Source organism: Trachemys scripta, chromosome 14 (assembly GCF_013100865.1).
Source record: "Trachemys scripta elegans isolate TJP31775 chromosome 14, CAS_Tse_1.0, whole genome shotgun sequence".
Classification (NCBI taxonomy): domain Eukaryota; kingdom Metazoa; phylum Chordata; order Testudines; family Emydidae; genus Trachemys; species Trachemys scripta.
Window position 1 is genome coordinate 20,307,972 of NC_048311.1, and position 22,776 is coordinate 20,330,747.

Consider the following 22,776-nt stretch of genomic DNA (forward strand, 5'->3'; position numbering starts at 1 on the left):
AATGTTAGTTAACTGCATGCCCTAAAGCCATGATTCTAGAAATTACACTTTACCAAGAGTAGTTTCTAAAGCATTTTCATCAGCCATGTTAAAGCCATCCTAGGCTAGAACGTGCATCTAATAATTCAACTCCTTTCATGCTGTGAGGTCAAACAGCTTTAGAACCCAGTTTAACTAGAATGGGCATTTAAACTGAATTCAAACATGGTTTCCAAATTCCAACTGACAAGGGTTTAATAAATGCATAAATGGATTAGGCTGTTATTGTAGGTTTCCCCCAAAGCACCCATCAACATGTCGTCTGAGACTACTACTGATACGCATTGTCCAAAGCAAGCGTCGTTGCAAAAACTGGTATTTGAAGCAGGAATAATTAAATGCTGGTCACCTAATGTACTTTTGCTCTGAAAAAACACCTCCTGGATTAGCACCACAGGCAAAAGCATACAATGGTGATACAGTCGTTTTCAAAACAGTCACATTTAGGCCTGGTCTACACTGGGGGGGGGAGTGGAAAAAGAGATTGATCTAAGATACGCAACTTCAGCTACGAGAATAGCGTAGCTGAAGTCGACGCATCGTAGATCGACTTAGAATTACTTACTTTGCGTCCTCGCAGCGCGGGATCGACGGCTGCGGCTCCCCCGTGGACTTTGCTTCCGCCTCTCGCTGAGCTGGAGTTCAGCAGTCAACGGGAGAGCGATCAGGGATCGATTTATCATGTCTACACTACACGCGATAAATCAATCCCCGATACATAGATTGTTACCTGCCGATCCGGCAGGTAGTGTAGACGTACCTTTAGTGTATGGAGGTTTATATGGAAATATATACTTCTCTCATAGAACTGGAAGGGACCTTGAAAGGTCATCGAGTCCAGTCCCCTGCCTTTACTAGCAGGACCAATTTTTTGCCCCAGATCCCTAAATGGCCCCCCTCAAGGATTGAACTCACAACCCTGGGTTTAGCGGGCCAATGCTCAAACCACTGAGCTATCCCTCCCCCCAAAAAGTCACCTTTTAGTGATAATTTTAGGCAAGGTCCATGGACTCCACTAGCTCATAAATTAGAGCCTTTGCCTCCTAACTAAGTGCACAAGGTCAAATGAGTTTTAAATGAGCAAGACAGCAGATTCCCACTTTTACCATGTTTGATAGAACTGGCTCATTTTAACCCATACACACGTACTATTAACGGTGGAATGAAAGGCTATAATGGGCCCCCCCAGCAGAATGATAAACTAGAAAGTGGGGGACGGAGGTGAGAAAATGTCTTGTTGGGAGAGTTCAATGGCTGAGTATAGGGGTAGTGCCTTCAGCAGCAGCCTAATTGGAATTAAAACTAAAGAGGTTCAGGGGATAGTAGAATCGATTTACAGTAGAACCTCAGAGTTATGAACACCAGAGTTATGAACTGATCAGTCAACCACACACCTCATTTGGAATCAGAAGTACACAATCAGGCAGAAGAGACCAAAATATAAAAAAAGCAAATACAGTACAGTACTGTATTAAATGTAAACTACTGAAATAAAGGCAAAGCAGCATTTCTCTTCTGCACTGTAAAGTTTCAAAGTTGTATTAAGTCAATGTTCAGTTGTAAACTTTTGAATGAACCACCATAATTTTTTGTTCAGCGTTATAAACAACCTCCATTCCCGAAGTGTTCGTAACTCTGAGGCACTACTGTATAAGCAAAAGCTGAACTCCAAGCTACTGTTGTTCAAAACTGCTCTCTCCTCCTGGCCAACCATCATGTTTCCAAGTCATCTTGCTCTTCATTTATAACTAACAGCTTTGCACCTTTCTAGCAGTACATAGCAGCCCCTCTGATCCCATTAGGACCATTTCACATGTTCCCACTACTGAGTGATACTCACCCTGCTCTGCTCTGACAGGCTCATCCATCCTTCTCTCCGCTGGCGGAACACGCAGACAGAATGCATAGACTGTGCCTCCATTGGTGCCTGCCCACAAGGAGGGGCAGTGGCGAGAACCTGGAGCAGGGATAAAGCCCATGAGCAGGATGTCTCTCCAGGAACTTTTAAACATGATGGAGTGGTTCTACTGTCTGTATGCAAATGTGTATGCTCACACTAACCCAAGCGCATACGTGATTAGAGGGAAATTCAGATGTAGGATCAGTTTGGTATCTGATGCATCCCCAGCAGGATTAAGGGGAACCACATCCTCTCCTTGTCAGAGGATTGTCTTTTGGCAGTCAGAGGTGAAGAGACTATGAATGGCGTTTAAGACCAAAGAAGCTTCATCCTATTTGAAAGCCACATACTTCAAATTCTCCCCCAAGGTGAACTCATTTAGTCATGGGTCAATCAGCCGCTGGCAGTGATCATACAGAGCAGCTCTGCTCTCACTCATTTACTTTGGCTTTAGACTGAATAGTTTCAGTGCTACAGGGAGTACAACAAGGGAGGTGCTGGGTCTATGATCTAGAGACGACCATAGTGCTTTCTTTTCACTTAGTGCGGAGTGTGGCTGGGGGAGAGCTCATTCTACTCACTGTCTCTCAAAAAGGTGTCTGCAAAGTACAAGGTGCGCACAAAGCCAGTGAAGGAATCTTCTGCGGACCGCGCTTCAATCTTCCTCTGGATGGGAGCCAGTTCCATCTCCTGTAATGCATCATGGTCAAACTTGGAATTCGCCTCTTGCACCTTCACATGAAGAACAGAGGAGAAGAGAGGTAAGTTCACTCAGACATAACATTTCTCTTTGCTCCTCCTCCTCAACAATCCCTTCTAGCGTTGGAGAGACAGCACGTAGGGATTAACAGATGCTGGTAAATTAAGGTTACTTGTAACCCAGGTTCTTCAAAATGGACTCTGCATCTTCACACTAGCAGGATGTTCCAGTCCAGGCCTGTGCATCCCATAAGAGTGAATGTGCAGAAGCTATTCAGTTTACCTGAATAGGAACAGGGCTATTCAGTTTGTCTGAATCCTACAGAAAGATGAGAATTAGATTTTCATTTCCTTAACTTCCTCCTGCATATTGCAAGAAAACTGCATTTCTCCAACACTAGCCACTTTTGCTAGTGCAATAGGCTGAACTGAGGGAGCACTGGACTCAAAGACATCTTCCATTTTTGCCTGTGTTGTTGTAGCCGTATTGGTCCCAGGATATGAAAAAAACAAGCTGGGGGAGGTAATATCGCATTAGATCAACTTCCATTGGTGAACTTTTATTGGGCCAACCTCTGTTGAGAAGACAGCTATACAGCCCCTGAAATCCAACCACCAGATAGTGACCAAGCCAGCAAACAAAGGGGATGACATCATAGTTCTCAACCATGACGACTACATAAACAAGGCCAACTGACAACCCTGACACCACTTCCCATAAAGAAGTCTAAGAACCCCATATCACAATTCACATAGGAATTTAAGGATTTCATCAAATCCTTCCGCAGACAACTCCAAGAGAAACTCTACCATCTCATCCCCCATGAACACACACCGGATCTTCTACATGCCTCCCAATACACACAAACAAGAGAACACAGGCAGACCCAACATATCTGGCCATGGTGCTCTTACTCAGGAAATATCAGGACTCTCAGAAACCATCCTCAAACCACTCACCACACAAAGGGCCAGCTTCCTCCAGAACATAACCTACTTCCTCCACAAACACCACAAAACCAACAAACTCTCTCAGAACACCATATTGGCCAATGGATCTCACTTCCCTATACACCAACAACCCTCATGATGACGGCAACACTGTCTGCCTCAAATATCTACAAGAAAATGGACAACACTCAGATATCCACCCCAAATACATTGCCAAATTCATCCATTCATCCTCACCCATAACAACTTTATATTCAACAACAAATAATTTGTCCAAACCATGGAAACAGCCATGGGTACTAAGATGTTTCCCCAATATGCCAACCTCTTCATAGGCCACCTTGAGGAAGAATTTCTGGACCATGCTCCACAAAACCAATGACATACTTGAGATACATCAATTATATTTTCATTTGCTGGACAGATGACCTAAACTCCCTCAGATTTCCACTACAACTTGAACTACCACCACCCATCCATCCAGCACTCTACAATGCTCCTGCACCAAGATCAACTTCCCAAACACCACAATCAGCTTCAACAATAGAACCCTCTCACAGATCCAGCAACCAATCCAGATATGCCAAGAAATCAGTTATCTACAGCCAGGCACTCAGATACCACAGAATATGCTCTGAGGAGAAAATCCAGGATACACACGTGTAACACACTTAAAATGATCTTCACCAAACTTCTCCATCAGAGAAGTAGACCGCACCATGGAACAGGGTACCCTAATTCCCTGAGAGCACCTGCTTCAATTCAGAAAAAAAAAAGCCACTGACTGCACATCCCTAGTTATCACATACCACCCCATACTGGCACTCATATGGGGTATCAAATAATTGCAACTCATACTTGATGGGGACCACATCCTGAAAAATCTTTAGCAAATCCACTTTTCTGGCCTTCAAACAACTCATCAGAAGCAAGTTCCCCACAGACCAGGATACACCAACTCAAACCAGTACCAGACACTGCCCTAACAGATGCAAAACCTGCAGTCTCATCTTCACTGCTATAATGATCAATACCCCACAACACACACTTTTCAAGATCCACGGTGCCTACACATGGCTATCACACGTGGTGCACCTTATCTGGTGAATCAAATGCCCTAACAACTATGAGGGTGAAACAAGATAATCACTATGCTCTCAAATGAAGTCAGAAAAAGGATAAAAGACAGAAATCGACATATCGCCTGGAGGTGAATACTTTTCACAAAATGAACACTCCACCTCTGACTTCTCAGTCCAATTTGTCAAAGGAAACCTGCACAACACCTTAAAAGACAAGCCTGGGAGTTTAAATTCATAACTCTGCTGGACACCAAAAATCATGGACTCAGTAGCAACACTGGCTTTCTCTCTCATTAGAGCAATCTGTAACCCACTAACTCTCTTGTCCTAGGACTGCAGAAGTATAAATTGTACACTTCATTTTGAATGGTTTCTTGCAAACTCCTTATGCTTAACAATCTGTTCCATCTTGTGTTAGCTGTGACACTGATGATCTTTCCCAGACCTGAAGAAGAGCTCTGTGGAGCTTGAAAGCTTGTCCCTCTCACCAACAGAAACTGGTCCAATAAAGGCTATTACCTCAGTTACCTTGTCTCTCAAAGACATCAAGTAGTTACCTTTATAGAGAGAGTCTTCCTCTCTAGAGGGGAATTTAACTTTGGATATAAAACCTCCCTCAAATCTTCCCTGGAACCTCTTTATAGTGTAGGGGAGGAGAAAGGCAGTGGCAAGCAAGTGAAGGAAAATACTCAACTTTGGTCCTTGACGAATTTCTGCATTTTATTAATAATTTTTATTTCACCCCACAGGTTCAACTCCGGACAGCGGGTTTTGCCAGAGAAAGACCTGTATTGTTACAGACATACTTTCTGACAAGTATTTTGAAATAAATGAGCAAAATTAACCGAAACTGGTTTGATTATATTGTGTTATTTTGACAAAATATGCAGAATTTGAAAATTGTGTGCAGAATTTTTAATTTTTTGGCACAGAATTCCCTAGGAGTAAATAGTTACCAATGTTAGGAGTGACAAGACTGAGGCCTGGTACATTACAGAGTTAGCTTACATCGACCTAACTATGTAAGGGTTTACACTAAAATTTAGCTCCCGCCGACGTAACTGCCCTGCTATGCCAACTTATCTTCACCTTCATGAGAGGCATAGAGTCAATGCCGATGTAGTTAGGGTGACTCAGTATCAGTATAGACACTGCGTTGATTACATAGACTGTTATCAGCTTTCAACAGCTATCCCACAATGCCCAGCAGTGACAGTACAATTGATACAAGCACTCCTGTTGAGGATGCACACTGCCGACACAAGGAACAAAGTGTAGAATGCACAATTACTGTGGCGGCTATATGCTGACCTAAGTTAGGTCAACTTAATTCTGTAGGCGTGCCCTGAGTGCAGGCCATTATGCCAAGCTGCAATTGGTACAGTAAGGGCAAGTCTACACTACAAAATTAAATTGACCTAAGTTACGTTGAAGTACAGACACTGCAGTAATTGAATTGGTTTTACACATCCACACTATGCTCCTTCTGATCATAGTGCATGTCCTCACCAGGAGCGAGTGCATCAATTTAACTGCCAGTGTGGGACATTGTGAGATGGTATCTGAAAGGCAGCAACAGTCGATGTAAGCAACGCAGTGTCTACACTGACACTGTCGACCTAACTACATTGACTTAAGCACTATGCCTCTCACGGAGGTGGAGTTAAGTTGGGATAGTGGGGGGAGTTACATCGGTGAGAGATGCATTTTAGTGTAGTCGCTTACAGAGTTATGTCAGAATAAGCAGTCTTACATTGACTTAACTCTGTAGTATAGACCAGACCTAAGATTGAAGATTAAGAACATCCGCATTATCCTGCTCCACCCACCGTGTGGTCCAAGCAGGACTTACAGGGCTCAGGCTTAGGGCTTGTCTACACGGGGAAGTTAGTGCGCTTTAAATTCACACTCTAGCTTACTGTGCACAAAGGGTGCCCTGAGGCAGTTTAGCTTAATATGACTCCAAAGTGTATTAAGTGCACACACACAAAGGCATGTCAACGTGCAGCAAGAGTGTCTACATGGAGTTAATGCAGAATAGCTAGCGTGCACCAGCTACTGTGAGATTACCCACCACATAGACAAGCCCTTAGAGACAGACTGACTCACCTCCGCTGCGATCCCACCACCAGCTCGCCGCTTCCTGCTAGACACCCTGCTTCTCCGGATCCGCCTGAACGACTGCCGGAGGGATTTCTTCAAGGACTTCACCCGAGACAAAGGGCCTTCCAAGGCCAGTTGGTCACTGGGATGCAACGTACATCTAAGACAAAAAAAGAGTTGGCAGGCGTGCTCAGTTGCTTTTCTGAACAGCTGGCAGTCACTATGGGAGTAACTGGTAGCTAGGCATGTGAACTCTTACTAACAAGCACAGGAGAGACACTCACCCCAGCAGGAGAAGACTTTTCTCTATACCCATTGCTCTCCATAAACCAAGAAATACCAACTCTTACTAGGACTACCTGGAAGTGCTAGCCAGCCAGCTCCCATACCTAGGGAAGTACCCATATCATGCCAGAAAGGAAGAGACTTACTTGACAAAGACCAGTCGTTTCTGCTGGTGATCAAAGAGCCCAAAGCCATGGCTGGTACCAAAGGCCACGAGCTTCCATTCAGAGTGAAGGGCCAGTGCTGTGACCACAGCAGGTGGTTGACATTGAACCAGGACAAATGGTTGGAAGCCAGGTTCAAATCGGACAGGCTCATCTCGGGCCTTTAGCCTCTCGTGACCTTTCCACTTATAGCCTTCTTGGTCCTGTAGTAAGTCTGCTTCAGCATGGTCAACAACATGCTCTGACTCTTCATCATTCAGTTCCATCACCAGTATCTGAGGAAACAGGAATAAGCTCAGAGACCTTGTGCAATCCTCAGAGCTTTTAGACTCCACCTGATCTCTCTATGGCTTCAACATGCATACTTGTTTCCAACATGACCAGATGCCTCCCCATCTGACTCCTATGACAAATGGATACCCATTGGACAAAGTTTCCGTGAGAACTTTTGCCTCCCATTTTTTAATTTCTTCATTTGATTAATTATGTTGGCAGCATGAAGTTCTAGCTACCAAATTTGGTTACTCCAAGTCAGACCATCCTAACTCATTCAGTGCTCCCTAAAGAGAGGAGAGGGCTTGGGGGACAAAGCAAAGCACAGACGCTCACGTCAGTTTACATGAGAGGAGACCTGTTATGTCTTCACGGAAGGAGAATTGTGGCACAGGCTGACAGACATTATACAGACCCTGAAATGGGGTCTATCACAGCAATAACACAGGCTCTTGCAAGGGACAGAAACAAGGGAGACAGCAGAGGTAGTTTCGCCTTTTTGGGCTGAAATACATAAGGATCATGTATGCCAGTCACAGAAAAGGGTTATAGCATCAAACTATCAAGAACAGGGAGGGCAAAGAACTATCAGCCCCCCTGCTGCAGCCCCCTCACTAGATAGCGAGAAAGCCTCAGGCCGGTTGCCTCCCCAAAGGTTCCTTGCGGCATGTGCTTGGATAGCAATCAGCAGCACAGCTATACCTCCTCCTGTCAGCAGGACTGTGAACTGACCCAGCCACTTTAAATTGTCTCCAAGCTTCTCTGTTATATGAATGTTGCAAGGTGGTGCCACTTACTGATTAGGCACCGGCAACACCAGGATCCAATTGGCTAGCTAGCAGGCAGCATGCCTGCACAAAATGCAAATAGCGGAGGTGTACAGACAACAGGCAGAGAAAATCAGGGGAAAGTTTTAAAAGGCTGAAGCATAAAAACCCCAGGCAACTGGCAACTATCTCAGGGCTGATCAGTCAAATCAGACAGAAGGGGCAGAATACAGTATAGACTAGAAGGAACTGAGAGGTAGGGGGACCCTTCCACAGAATGGCTGTTTACAGAGTGAAGAAAACTCATCCCCAGAGGGGAATCAATTTTGTACTCCATTTCCTATGCTAGGCAAGAAGTACTCTGAAAAGCAGACCACAAAAAAATCAGTTTTGCGGTTTCAGTACCTGCCCTGCCGTACCAGCTACTGTCAGGTAGCCGCTGTATTTACACAGGTAAATCTTCTGGATCCCGAGCCTGGGGTCATCACTGTAAGGGTCAAAGGAACCAACCTGGTGGATGGAATGTAAAGAGGTCACATCAACACAAGCTGGCCTTAGCACTGCAGCTGCAGAGTGGACAGGCAACAACAGCAGGAACGCAAACTCTCCAGCTGCAGAAAGTTTACCTGAGTGATTGCCATCTCACCTTCCGCAGCGGAGGCCATTCATCCTCACCCAGCGGGTTCATGTTGTCATTGGGATCTGCGTCTGTGAGGAAGACCCTCACAGTGCTCAGCTTATAAAGGAGGCGCAAGCAAACACCTGAAGCATCCCAAAACCGCACGGTGCCATCTTCATGCCTGATGGAGAGGAGTCAGAAACAAGTCATGCACAGTCACTAGTAGCTGTGACAGCACGGGGAGAGAGTGGGAGGGAAAGAGACAGAAAGGAAAAGCAGAATCCCCCATTCTAAGAGACCAGCTATTTTAAGACAGAAGGCACAACCTGAGACATAGATGCTAAGGTGTGAAAGTCGTCCTTTTACACAACCCTGAATCCTAGGGAGAATTTTAGTTTGCACTCCTATTGGGTTTTATGAAGCTGATGTTGTAAAATAGAGGCTTTAAGAACACTGATAGAGCCAGACACAGGAAAGGAATATTACCTTCAGTTCACCTCCACCCCCCTACTCCTAGCCTGTAGCTTCTACAACATTCTGAGCCATGGATGACTGCTCTGCTGATGCAACTTTGATCCTTCCTGCAGCACCTCTAGGAAGAGCTAGTTGTGTCAAGAATCTTGACACTGAAAATCCTATAGAACTACCTGGTAGGGATGTTTGAAAAGGGCTATAAATTCCAGATAAAAAGCAGTAGAGGGGCAGACTTCTTGTACAAATATGGACGGGAAATTTTCATTCTAGCACCCAGTATAACACCAGAAACTGAAATGTCTAGACCGTATGGGTCTGAGTGTGCTCATTTGCATCAATTATGTAAGACTGCTGTAACTCCAATGGAGTTATTCTTGATTTATACTGGTGAGGGTGAGAGACAGCCCTGCAGATATATTGTTCCCTCTGAACTGGCATCACTTCTCTTGACTGTTAGTCTAAATTTCAACACTGGAATTAGTCAGTCTTGGGAAAGGTCAATAGTTTTTTCAGGATGATCAAAGACAGGATGATTTCCTGTCACACAAGTTATGGCTTAACTGCTCTGACATCATGTTATAGGTCACAGGCTTTAAATGTCAGCAGTGCAGCTTCAAGAAATGGTGACCACCTCTCTGCAGAAAAGAACTCAGGAGTCAAGTCTATTCATGTGACACCCTTATGACAGGAACATATGCAGTTCAAAAATGGGTAAATACTGGGCAGGAATCCTTGATTTTTATCAGTTAAAGCACCTACCCTGTAAGAAGCAGGTCCCTCTGGGGAGGATCTGGAGCCAGGTTGGTGCCACCGTCAATCGGCCATGGCTAAAAAGAAAACACTCTTGAAGACCACACCATGACTTTCTGTGAAATGAGAGTGCAACAGAGCATGCCATAGAGGGGGAGGAGAACAGGAAAGCATGAGCTACAAGGAAAGCGCATCTCTGTGTGTACTCTGTTAGCCTTTGTCTGGATTAAGAGTAGATGTACTAGTTCTGATCTCATCAGTTGTACTTTCTTAGTTAGGAGTTGTTATAGTCAAGTTTCCTCTTTAAGAAGTTGCTGTGGCTGAGAGCTTCTGGTTTAGAAGCAGCTTTGCTTGCTAGCACTGACTGCTGGAAACAAACTGATGAAAGCTGGAGAACTAAGTACAGCATTTTGAATTCCAAACAGTTGTCTTTACTAAGTCAATGGTGTTTTAGGAGCAGGACTTCTCAGTACTACCACTAACCACAACAGTGCGCCACTTGGCACTCTGCAGCCAGCCGGGCAGAAAAAAGATACCTACTGAGTACATTAGAATGTTATGTGCATGTGAATGGGTGCATGCTTACAACTGCCATACCATAGCTGAGTAATGAGAGTTCTGCTTGCTCCCAGCGCTGATCACCCTCTCCCACAGTTTCAGTGGGATATTGGAGACGTGGTGTGAACAGGTGATGGCTGAGCAGTGGAGAGATGCCAGGTACGGAGGATGGACTGCTGGCCAGCCTGCACTCTTCAGGTCTATTACCACCAGCTCTTCTTCGGCTAGCACCACCATAGCAGAGGGGTCATCAAACTCTGTGCAAAGAAAATGCATTGAAACTATTCAACTGGCTTATTCATTGGCTTTTGATAGTGCACCTAGTGCTTTAATCACAAAATTGGCTACATCTGCTCTAAAAGTAGAAATAAGCTTCCTATAGAATAGGAATGAAAATATATTCCCATGACGCTTCTCCCCACAAACATGATTGTGAACAGCAGTAAATAAATACTCCTCTACCCTTTTTGGGCTAACCTGCATATTTAGCCAGAAACGCGAAACAGCAGCTCTCAACAAGTTTGACAAAACCTTAGCAGCATTAACAGAAAGTCCTGCAGAGGGTCGGCCACAGCAGCAGTCAGATTGGGTCAACAATGTCATTTGGGTATGTCTAGACTGCAATAAGAGACCTGTGGCTGTACCTGGGTCAGCTGACTCAGGCCCGTGGGGCTCGGGCTCTGGGGCTAAAATTTCAGCATAGACATTAGGGCTCTGGCTCTGAGACCCTCCCCCCTTGCAAGGTGTCAGAGTCTATGCTCCATCCCCAGCCTGAACGTCTACACTGCTATCTTTAGCCCCACACCCTGTGAGCCCAAATCAACTGACCCAGGCTCTGAGATTCAGTGGTGTGGATTTTTTATTGCAATGTAGATGTACCCAAAGAGGCCTTTGACCTACAGTTAGCTAATAACACCTGGGATGGATGGGTATGTATTCACCCCGGCAAGGACTGTTTCAGTGCTATGTTAATACCTCAGTCCCTCAAGGCTAAGCTGCTTAAAAGCAGTAATGCAGCAGATTCTGGGAAATGCTGCGCTACTTGTAATTGACAAATGTTTACATTTCAGCTCTCAGACATCTGAAGCTTCCCTGCCTCTGGTGTGCTGTGCCATCTGCACTGCTTGAAAAGAGCATGTCTATACCGGTAACGGCACTACAATTATCAATTACATACAAAAAGCTGTTAATGCAACCACAGAGCTGAGACTGGTAGCATTCTGTATTACTGTACACGACATTAACACTCAGAGGCACAACCAGAATTTTGCTAAGGAGGGGGCTCAGATTACTAGCTGCCCCAAATGTGAGTAGCAATGCAATCCTGCGCACCAGCACCACAACACCACTTACTCGACTTTGGCCTGGACAGCCCTTCATCAGCACAGGGGGCTGGCTGGGTGCACAGGGTCACAATGCCACTCATGTAAGTAGGGCCCAGACAGCACTCTGTCAGATGGTCATGGGCCCTCTGGGCTCCTCTCCCTTCACTGCACCCCGATATTCATGCTTTTGCATGTGTTACAAGGTGGCCACGTTACAACCGACGAGAAACCAAAGTTGGGCTCTACCCATAATCTAAATTATTTATTAATGTAGGTTTTTCAGCTGTTTAAAAAGCATCATAAAAACTACACAAGTACACTTTATTTCAATGTGAAATCTAATGAAATGAACACATCAACGCATGGTAACCATGCCCACTTATACCCTAAACAGCTCTCCTTGGCCATATCTCTGCTCACAACTCTATTTGGGTTAGTTTTCCACCCTTAAATTCACCTCTTGCTCACTTGTCTGACCATCTGAAGTATAAGACTCACCAGTAACAAAATCTACTAAACAAACCCTACAAGACACTCAGTATATTAATATTTGCTTCAAGTGAATTATTTCTCTACCTCACACTGGGTTGGGAGTCAGGTGATCTGGATTATACTTCTGGCTCTGGCCTGCTGAACAACCTTAGGCTAATTACTTCTGTGACTCAGTCGGGGGGGGTGGGGAAGAGGGGGAGAAATACGATATAGCTAAAAGAGCTAAGCGTTTTGTTATTTTCCTCCTCAGTCTGCTGTCCTTCACTGTGCCTAATTTAGACAAACTCTGCAGGGCAGCAACCCAGTCTCTTGTACATCCATAGAGCACCATGCACCTATAAGCACTATATAAATATAGTGAGCGTTGCACCTTGGTACAGCATTAACAATATGGGCAGTACACTGTACATGCACAGTCTAACAGTACAGGCAATAGAGTGTTATGCATGTGTGTCTCATCCACCCACCAACAACTGAAAACAAACAGGGACAGCCAATCTGCAGGTTTATTTTTTTAAAAAGTATTCTCAGTCTGAAGATGCGGGGGGGGGGAAGAAGGGGAAGAACTGCCTTCTAGAATCATGCTGCTATACACTCATTAATTTAAGTGGCTTTGGGATACAACCATCCCTCTCTACTTCCATCATGAAGAACACCCTAAGGGGAGCATGACGTGAGCTGGGCAGAGCCACTCGTATTAGGCACTCAGCCACAAGGAAGCTTGCTGACCACAGACATGACATTTAATTTTAAATAACTTCCTGGTCTGAAGTGCTGCAGCTACAGCTTCCTCTAACAGCTCCTGGGTGCACACATTAGAAACACATGCAAACTGGATGGCTCAATTCTTGGGCAGTATAAGTTTGGTAGCTTGTAGTTATTTCAGGCTAAAGGCTCTTAATTCACATCTAGGAATTGTGTTTAGTGTCAAGTGTGACACTAGAACTCTGGTTATTCCAACTTTAAATATATTCTCTTGTCAGCATCTCAGAGCAGACACCTGCAAGGTTAAAAAAATTGGCTCATGTGCTTCTATATGATGTATAAAGGAGGACTGAAAGGTTGTCTTTTAAAATAAGAGATTCAGGTCTTGTGTATCCTGGAAGACACTGTAGCCTTATCTAGAATAGGCAGTCTAGTGTCAACAAGGTTATAGTGACAAACATCTTTCCTGCTTTCATCATACATCATAAAGAAGCAATTAAAGTCCATCTTAACTAATCCTTTCAAGCCATTTGCAGGAAAACATGGAAACAGCTACAGTGTTTAAGTTTCCAAACTAGATGTCTGCTTCTCCAAGACATCCATCTATTAAAACCGGAAGTCTTCTCTGTATTACAGACCACCATAAACTGAAAAACCTAGCAAGGCTAAGTAGCACATGTCAGGAGAGAGTTGCCCACAAAACCCCTCGAGGCACTTAATTCACTCAACCATCTTTTTTTACTGTATATTTCTGTAACTTAAAATAACTAAGGTCCACATTGCTAGCAGGAATAGGAGAAGCTATGGGACATGCTGATTGGGAGATGGTGGAACAAATACGATTGAGTCATTTCTAAGCGGTATAAAAAATGTAAACATTTGTGTTGGCCAGCAGAGAATTAATAAAATGCTTTGTTTACTGACCCTTAGTTGTAACCTTACCCTTTGTTCATATGCTACATGGAGCCTCATGTCATAAACCCAGACAGTAATTAAGAAAGCCACTCACTCCCAGTCTGAGATTGTTTTTTTTAATTACAGTCCCCTTTGATGAGCTGTCTCTTAATTGGAATATTCAGAACTGGATCTCATATCTTAATCATGTCCCATGTCCAACCTTGCTCTGTTTTCATGAGCTGAAAAGGGCACGAACAACAATATAACAAGTGGTTTTAGTGGGTGCTTATGAAGTTTGTAGCTGACCCATCACTGCTGTCAGTATTTAACACTTCACTTATAAATGGCATCTTTAGACGTTTACAATGCTACAAAACAGCTCAACACAAGCAAAACAATGCTTTGCATCTAAGCTGCTACTTGTCATACCCAGAATCTCCACCCACAGAGCAACTCCAGGCTACCCCTTACTCTTCAGAAGAGAAGGGGCACCTTCTCAACACATACCTGCAGCACGATCTGCATTGCAGATGACAAAGAAGTCTATCACCCGAGATGTAAAGTCAAAGGCAATCTGCTGGCTGCCATGGACGACTGAGATACTGTGCCGGTCACCATAGCTAGCCCGGGGCATCCCTCCTTGGAATATAATGTAAGGTAGCCTTAAAAACAAAGACACACGTTTATGCTCTCTTTAGAGTCTATCTATTTCACCGGAAACTTATTAACTGAGAAAGTCTAAGGCTCCAACGTTTGACAAAGGCTCCCTACAGTGTTACTCAAAAGGGGCTACATGTGTGAGACAAGTGTAGTCAGCAATGGATTACAAGAAAACTTGTGCTCCCCCCACACAATCCTATTATTATTTTAAGCATCTCTTGTGAACAGTAGGTGGGAGGGAGATGAATAACCAAGAACCTACCCATTCTTTGTCGTCTGCCAATAAATCTTGGAAATGGCCTTGCAAGGGAAAGGACCTAGGATGACAGATTTACAAAGTTACCACAATTGTAAGATGAATCTTACATTAGGTGGAGTTCATATTTCTTGCGAGGGGAAGCAGAGTGGAAATTGAAGGCCCTTTTTAATTATTCTGCTTTATATTGAGGAAAGTGCCAAATGCCTGGTAGGGCCACACGAGCTGAAAAGTATGTGGAGCAGTGGCACCTCACTGTGCTGAACTCAGAGAAGCAGTACTTTCTCTAGGAGAGCAAAGGTGGCTAAGGCCAAAGGGTAGCTGACTTGTATCACTGACAGAAGTATCATGTGCTGTACCTGGCTGGCAAGGGCTAGGAGCACTGCACTACAAGCCAGCTGTCCCCCAGAAGTGCCTCAATTTCCAGCACTCTCTTCTGGTTAATGCAGGGGTGATAGTAAGCTCTAAAGGTCAGGTCAGGCCAATATGGAGGCCTCCATATGGCAGAAGGAAGAAGTCATCCTCTTTTGAGGAGTTTCAGCCAACAAGAGGCATCACTTCCTCTTTAGCACTCAAGCAACAGACAGGAAAAGAAATCCACTTAGCTCATATAGAGGAGTCACTTGGTTCTTGCTAAAGAAGAGCTGGACACCTGACTCAGAACAAGGAATAAAACTGAATCCCTAGGCTCCTTTCCTGATAATCTGAGCTATGCTTCTGTACACGGATTTTTACCTCCAGCTCATCTATGCTCAGTACAGACATCAAGTTAGGCATCCTTGCTTCAGCATAGTTCAAAGGCAAAGCAAACTGGATTTAAGAGACCCCTTTGAATTCAGATGTTTAAGGCCCATTGGGTCAACAGCTCTGCATTGCGCTGCCATGACTACACACCAGGGGAGAGCTTGACTCAGATCCCACAGGGGCTTGAAGTGAGTTTGAATTTAAGAGCAGTTCAACAAAAACAGTTTAAGCCTAAGCACAGAAGCAGTTTGTTTCTATCAAACATATACTGACCATAAGGCACTTTGCTTTCCAGGGGCTCAGGCTGCCTGTTATCATTGGATACTGGCCACTGGGCATAACTTCCATCATAATGGCAGCTAATGATTTGACGGCCATCCTTCTGCCAAAAGAGGTTCTCCAGTTGCTAGGGAGGAAGAGAGACAGAATGATTGATATCCAGAGAATCATTAACCCTTCCAGAACCAGAATATACAATCATAGGAGGGAAATAACTAAGTTGGCTCTCCCTGCACCTCCTGGGTCTGTATTTCTTCAGAGAATCCCGAAGAGAGGGGGGCTCACCTTCCCCATGCCCAATGATTTCAGCCATCATTAATACCTGACTGCCCAGGAAGTGGTGCGACACTCTTGTGTTATGCAGGTCCCAGAGGACAATGAGGCCCCTGCTGTATCCAATCAGAATCTGGCCAGGGTTCCTGGGATGCTCCCGTAAAGCTTCCACCAATTCAAACGACCGCCTGTTACGATAGTCTTCTGGCACCCTGGGCAAAATGCGGAGAAAAATTAATCCACGTGCACCTGAATATGACAGCCACATTGACAGTGTAAGTATGGGAGAGAAACATGTTGGGAATGACAGGGAAGGTGAAACTCTTAGAAGGGTGAGAACAAGCAAGGTATCTTTTCAAACACAGCCAAGATCCTTACGATTTGCAGGGCATTAAGCAAGGAAGCTACTGTGGAGCCTCTAAATGAGAGGACCTCCTTGCTCAGTCCCACCAACAGAAGGGGAAATCAGATGCCTATGATGAAATCTACAGAAGGAAACCCACAAAGTGGTGTGTAGAAAGGATGTGAGCTACCTCCCTCTCCAGTCCCACTGACAGAGGCAGGGAAGGAGTGGAGAGGAGAGCCACAGGCAATGGGATGAAGCTGACACAAGCCTGTAGCCAACTGTTTGTGCTTACAGCCAGCGCCGGAAGCAACGCATTCCAAAAATGTTTTTTAGTGAGACTCCCACCTCAAAAGATTACAGGTACATAAGGAATCAGGGCAACATTTTCAAAAGCATCCAAAGTGCCGTAGGAACCTTGGGCACTTTTGAAAATGTTTGCCCACGTCTACAGAAACTCAGGGTAAGTTACCACCTCTTTCCTATTGCCCATACAAAAAAATTAAACGCCTTGTTAAGCCTTCAAATGAATTTAATATTTGTTTGCGAGACCGGGATACATAAATCAGGAGTAAGGCTACGGTTATGGCACTTACGTTGCAGAAGTCATAGAATCCATGACTTCCAGAGACCTCCATGACATTGGAGCACTGCAGCAGCGGCTTGGGGACCCCGGAGTTCCCCAGCCCCACAGGGCAGTGGAGGATCCTCCCCCCAGCTCCCATCCCCTGCCAAAGGCAGGGGATCCCCCTCCCCCCAGCTCCAAACCCCTCGACAGGAGTGGAGGCCACAGCTCCCAGCTGCTGCATGCAGCGGGACGGGGTACTGGACCCTCCTGCCTCTCCATTTTGTCAGGGATGTTTTTAGTAAAAGTCATGGACAGGTCACAGCTTCTGTGAATTTTTGTTTATTGCCCATGACTTTTACTAAAAATATCCATGACAAAATTGTAGCCTTAATCATGAGACAGGCACAGCATTTGCAGGCCTACTAAATGCTTCCCCTACATAGTTCTGCAATGTTCTACAGCGCCTCTGCTATGAATGTCTTGGGTTATTCCTGACCAGAAAATACCATCTGTATAATGCAGATAAACTACGGCCCAGAGTAAGGATGTGTCCCTCCAACACCATCCAACATTTGCAGCCTGTAACAGTTAATGTAAGTCAGGCTCCAGTGTACAAGCCGGAATAAAAAAATTGGTTAAGTGCAACACTCTCAAACTTTCCCCTTCTGACTGTCATGCTTATACATAACAAATCCCATTGGTCAATAGGCCCATTTGCTCACCGCTGCAGCACTGCCTCAGAGGTGATGGTCCTATCCTCTAACAGTCTGAAGGATGGGAGCTCTACCACAAAGACATTGCCACTCTCAGTGCCAAGGTACAGAACTTCCCGCGATGAATGTGGAAGGACAACGGTTATCTGGGTGGCACTTGGAGGAGATCTGTGGATGCAAAAAGAAACCAGTTAACTGCCTGTGAAGGAGATCAGTTCTAGAGAGAAGCAGCTATGGTATTAATTTAAACAGCTCCATAGAGCCGCAAATGAAAGCTGACCCCTGCTTTACCCATAAGCCATTTGCAAGAGATTCAGTAGGCATTTTGCTGGACAAATGGAGCTTTGAGCCAGGATCTTGGGTTTTTTTGGAAGCAGAACACCAGCTTTAAAATAAACCTAAAAATAATCCAGAAATGCATTGATAGAGAGCTGTGTGTGTTAGATGAGTTTCCCCCTAATAGTGACTAACTACCCAAAGAAGCAGAAAGAAATAAGTTGTCCAGAGACTGGAAAAAATTTAACTAGAAATACTGGGATATTTTAAACTGTGTTTTAAATGATTTAGTTAAATCCATGGACACACTTATTGATGTAAGACTAGTTACAGGGGTAAGCTCAACAGATATGTCAGGTTTAAATTGATTTAAGAGAGTACACAGAGTTGCACAGATTTAACTAAATGTATTTTAAAAGTAAACCTTTAAATTGGTACACCTTTGTATTCAGATGAGGCCTCATTCAAATCCTGTTGGCATCAATGGAAACACCCCTATTGACTTAAGTAGAAAGTGGATTGGGCTTTAAGTCAGGGCACTGAACTAAGCCATGTCAGAGTGCATTTCATAAGCTCCGGTGTGGGTGGCACAGGAAGAAGAGAGAGAGCAATATTAGAGCACATTACCCAGGAGGCCCTCGTAGTGTGAAGCGTTGTTCCTCCTGCAGCTCAGATGCCCCACTACGCTGCTTCAGGCTCCAGAGATGCAAGCTGTTATCATCCAGCAGTGTCACCAGCTGGCACTAAAATCAAGAGACATGATCATAAAGAAAGCAACCTATTTAAAAGCAGTACACGAAGTCAAGCAATAAACCACTGCTGTTCAGTGATTATCTCAGTTAATGCAGGATTCAGGACCCAGTCACACAGAGTGGCAGGCTTATACAGTTGTATTCAGGAGAATTCTGCTGACTCAGGCAGTAAAGGACTTGGGGACTACACAGAATGGCCTGCAGGCTTAAAAGCATTTATTGCCTGCTTCTGTATCCAATATACCAGCAGGGAGGGATGAGGGCTTGATCCTTGAAGGATGCAATGTTAGCTGCACTTTCATCAATTGGGAAGTCCCACACTCTGATACCTATTTCAGAGAGCTATGTTGTAGCTAGTACACAGTATTTACATCTTTCATGGTTTGCTGAAGTGGGCACACACCCCTCCACACCCCTGCTTTGGGAGTTGCTGGTGTATTCCACTTCACAACTCATCTTGCATTCTCTGCGTCCAACTTCCTTCTCAAGGGTGGTGCCACAGAGTCCTTTTATGAGCCCAACCCTGCCAGTTGTACATTCAAATGAAGCATTTTGCCTGCTGAAGCCACACCTGGTACAACCATGTAATACTCCCCATGGGAGTTTCAGTTTATACCATTAAGTTTTGAGTGGTTTACTATCTAGAGAATTCACACCCTCTCATAATACAACACTGCTCTCCCCAAATGGGTGAGTCAGACAGTAAAGAGGCTGGTCTGCTAGTTAGTCAGGTTGCGGGGGGGGGGGGAGAAGAGGAGGAGGAGGAGGGCAGTTAGAAAGCCAACAGGCATCTGGGGAATTTTATCTTCCCATTTTTAGTTAGTGGTGAAGCCACCCATGTAAGAGCTAAGGAAGGAAGCTTAAAAGTGGCTAGGTTAGCCAAAGCACGTCAGGCCAAAGAATGATGAAACCTGCTGAACAGCAGCTGCTGTTTCATCTGGCGAGCACTGCACAGCACAGAGGAAAATGGGTATGATCCCACTACAGAAATGCAGGATGCAATACAAAAGGAAGCCTCTTGCAACAGCAACTATCCTAATCCTGTTGCCACTATCACCAGGTGCTTTCTGAGCTCAATTAAAAGGCGCTGCTCTCTCTATTTTTAGGACTAACATCTTCACGACAATGGGTGCTATTTACAGCACAATGAACAACACTGGGGAGGCCTGTCACAGACCCAGCATTTGTAGAACACAGACATTACACAGCCCAAAGGGATTCTAGAACTCAGGGCCTGGAGGTGAACGTGCGCGCGCGCACACACACACACACACACACACACACACACTCACTCTGAGGTAAATGAATTCCACTCACCTGGCCGGGAATAAAGTGTATCTGCATGACGGTATTGTTTTCTTCATGTAAACCCATAAACTCCACCCCAGGAGCTCCATATCTGAAACGTTTGTTGAGGATCAACAGAATTAAAGATCACCTACAGCTACAATCACTTGAGGAGTAGTTGCTAGCAAATGAGATGAGATTTAGTTAGAAACCAAGTGGAGTCAGTGGTGATCATAGACTCCTTTGAATCCATACATGCCTAGTTTGAGTTTAGTGTGCACACAACAATGGAAAGCATGTACAGGAGTTTTTACTTGGTAGTTTGGGGGAGATGCAGAAAGGGTGGCTGGACCCTGCTTTCTCCAAAGGTTATTAGTGGTTTCCCCACACACTTCAATCCCTGCTTAGCCATCTGTCTCCTGGTTACAGATTGGCTAACGCCTTCCTGCAGAGCTCAGCCTCTCTGAACACAAACAGTGCTGGAAATGATTAAGCAAGCATAGACAGCTCTAACTTTTCCTTTCTGGGTTGGAGTGACACACCTCTTTCATCCCAAACTCAGCTGGCCTTGTGTCATGGGAACCACCTCTCAATGCCTTTGTGTATACACAATACACGCTATCCTGGGACTGGACAAACAACCACCTTCAAATGTTTTACTTCTGGCCCAATATTGGGGGACTTTAGGGTCCTGGATGAAGACTAATCCAGGAAGCAGAATGTCTTTATGGCTTAAACTTCAACCTTTGAGATGGTATTTAGTAAAATATAATCTCCCTCCCCCACTTTACAGTATTAAGATAGCCTTGGCCTTTATAATAAGGGACAATTAGCTTTTAAGGCCAGAAAGCATCATTAGGCTCATCTATTCTGATCTTCCACATATGATCTTACTTGGTAAAGGAATTTGTTGTACGCAGTGTTATTATAGCCATGTTGGTCTCAGGATATGAGAGAGGCAAGGTGGGCGAGGCAATATCTTTTATTGGGCCAACTTCTGTTAGAGAGAGAGAAAAACTTTTGAACTTACACAGAGCTTGTCTTCAGGTCTGACCTGAAGATGAACTCTGTATAAGCTCAAAAGCTTGTGTCTCTCGCCAATAGAAGTTGGTCCAATAAAAGATATTGCCTCACCCATCTTGTCTCTCTAAAAGGAATTGATTCACTTCACCCTCTTTTACTGCTTCCATATAATGCATACAAATGTGTTAAATGCATTCTATGAACAAAACTACATATAAAACTGGATAAGGGAAGACAAGATTCATTAGGCGGATTCCATGTACTTCGCTTATTTTTGAAGATCATATATTCCACTACAGACTAGAAATAAGGTGCAAAATTAAGCAAGAGTAATTAACCATCTCTCTAAAAGTAGTGCTAGAGCTCAAACAAAAGGTTACTGGGTGAAGTTCTTAACTTTGTTTGTCAGATAAAGCTCCAGACAATCTAAGAATCCAACCTGACACTGCAAGTTGTGAATCACATGTGTAGAAAGGATACAGTTTGATGGCTCCTGATCTGGTCCCAATAGCCATAAGATGGAGAGAGGGGCTATATCCCAATGCACTGGGCTGGTGGGGAAATCCATGTTCTACAGTCTGGAGAAAACAAAACACACCTCAAGGACATGTAGTTTCATGGGCATTGTGCATCATACACGGGCAGAAGCCAGAAATTAAATATGGTTTAGTTGTTTCAAATATAGCATGTTCAAGGATAATGTTTTAAGTCAAAAGATGCTCCCACAGAAGAAGTTTGGTTGTCTCGGTCAATAACCGTCAAATTGACTTACCAAGATCCGCTTGTTATTCAGTACAGATGCATAAACACTGAAATACTGCAACTTTCACTACCACAGAAATGGCAAAGGAATATTCCACAACAAGGAACCAGTGGAATAGGGGAGGGGAGGGGAGAGGAGGGGACTCAGCAGGGCCGGGAAGAGGTGGGGCGTGGGCAGAGCAGGGCCAGGTCGCTTGCTGCTGCCAGCGCCAGGCCCCTGCTATCCCCCTAGGCCACCCTGGACCCTGCGTCCCCCTGAAGTGTGGAGCCCCCCAAAGTATGGGGCCCAGGGTAGTTGCCCTGGTCGATTCTATGGGCAGGATGGCTCTGAAAATATAAGCCCAAACATTGGTGGAGCCGGGCCCACATTCCTGAATATTGGTGGAGAACAGGCACCACGGGCTCATATAACTCACCACCTACGCTCTTATGTATAGCTTGTATATCAATTCCTGCTAGCAGCCTTATGGCAAGTGCCCAGAATGGACTCAACGTACCAGCCAAGAAGGCAACGTCCCACAGGGCAGTTGGAAAAACTGGTGAATATGGTATCCAATTCCCAAACATAGCAGGGGACACTGGGTTTTATTCATGGTATCTAGGGACCGATCAAGCCATATCAAACTAGCTCAGAGAGGCTCTATTACTGATTATTAAGAGATGTTCATGACTCTAGCGGATAAGAGCACAAAAAGCAGCTTGTTTGGTTTTAGTGACTGCCATATAATACATGCTTAGACCAAGACACACAATTTGG

The 22,776-nt window shown here is 44.7% G+C and overlaps 1 protein-coding gene across 2 annotated transcripts in view; it reads right to left on the minus strand.

Moving 5' to 3' along the window:
• LLGL2 (LLGL scribble cell polarity complex component 2) overlaps positions 1-22,776 on the minus strand; it is a 50,173-nt gene that overhangs the window by 7,595 nt on the left and 19,802 nt on the right. For both annotated transcript variants that reach the window (XM_034790061.1, XM_034790062.1), the window contains exons 3-18: positions 21,738-21,835; positions 20,265-20,346; positions 18,823-18,938; positions 17,929-18,087; positions 16,345-16,507; positions 16,017-16,149; positions 15,006-15,060; positions 14,591-14,745; positions 10,704-10,921; positions 10,116-10,183; positions 8,910-9,063; positions 8,669-8,773; positions 7,206-7,498; positions 6,781-6,934; positions 2,521-2,671; positions 1,880-1,996 (exon numbers count right to left, since the gene is read on the minus strand). In XM_034790061.1, the coding sequence (XP_034645952.1) occupies positions 1,880-1,996; positions 2,521-2,671; positions 6,781-6,934; positions 7,206-7,498; positions 8,669-8,773; positions 8,910-9,063; positions 10,116-10,183; positions 10,704-10,921; positions 14,591-14,745; positions 15,006-15,060; positions 16,017-16,149; positions 16,345-16,507; positions 17,929-18,087; positions 18,823-18,938; positions 20,265-20,346; positions 21,738-21,835 (2,221 nt within the window). The remainder of the gene's footprint in view (positions 1-1,879; positions 1,997-2,520; positions 2,672-6,780; positions 6,935-7,205; positions 7,499-8,668; positions 8,774-8,909; positions 9,064-10,115; positions 10,184-10,703; positions 10,922-14,590; positions 14,746-15,005; positions 15,061-16,016; positions 16,150-16,344; positions 16,508-17,928; positions 18,088-18,822; positions 18,939-20,264; positions 20,347-21,737; positions 21,836-22,776) is intronic.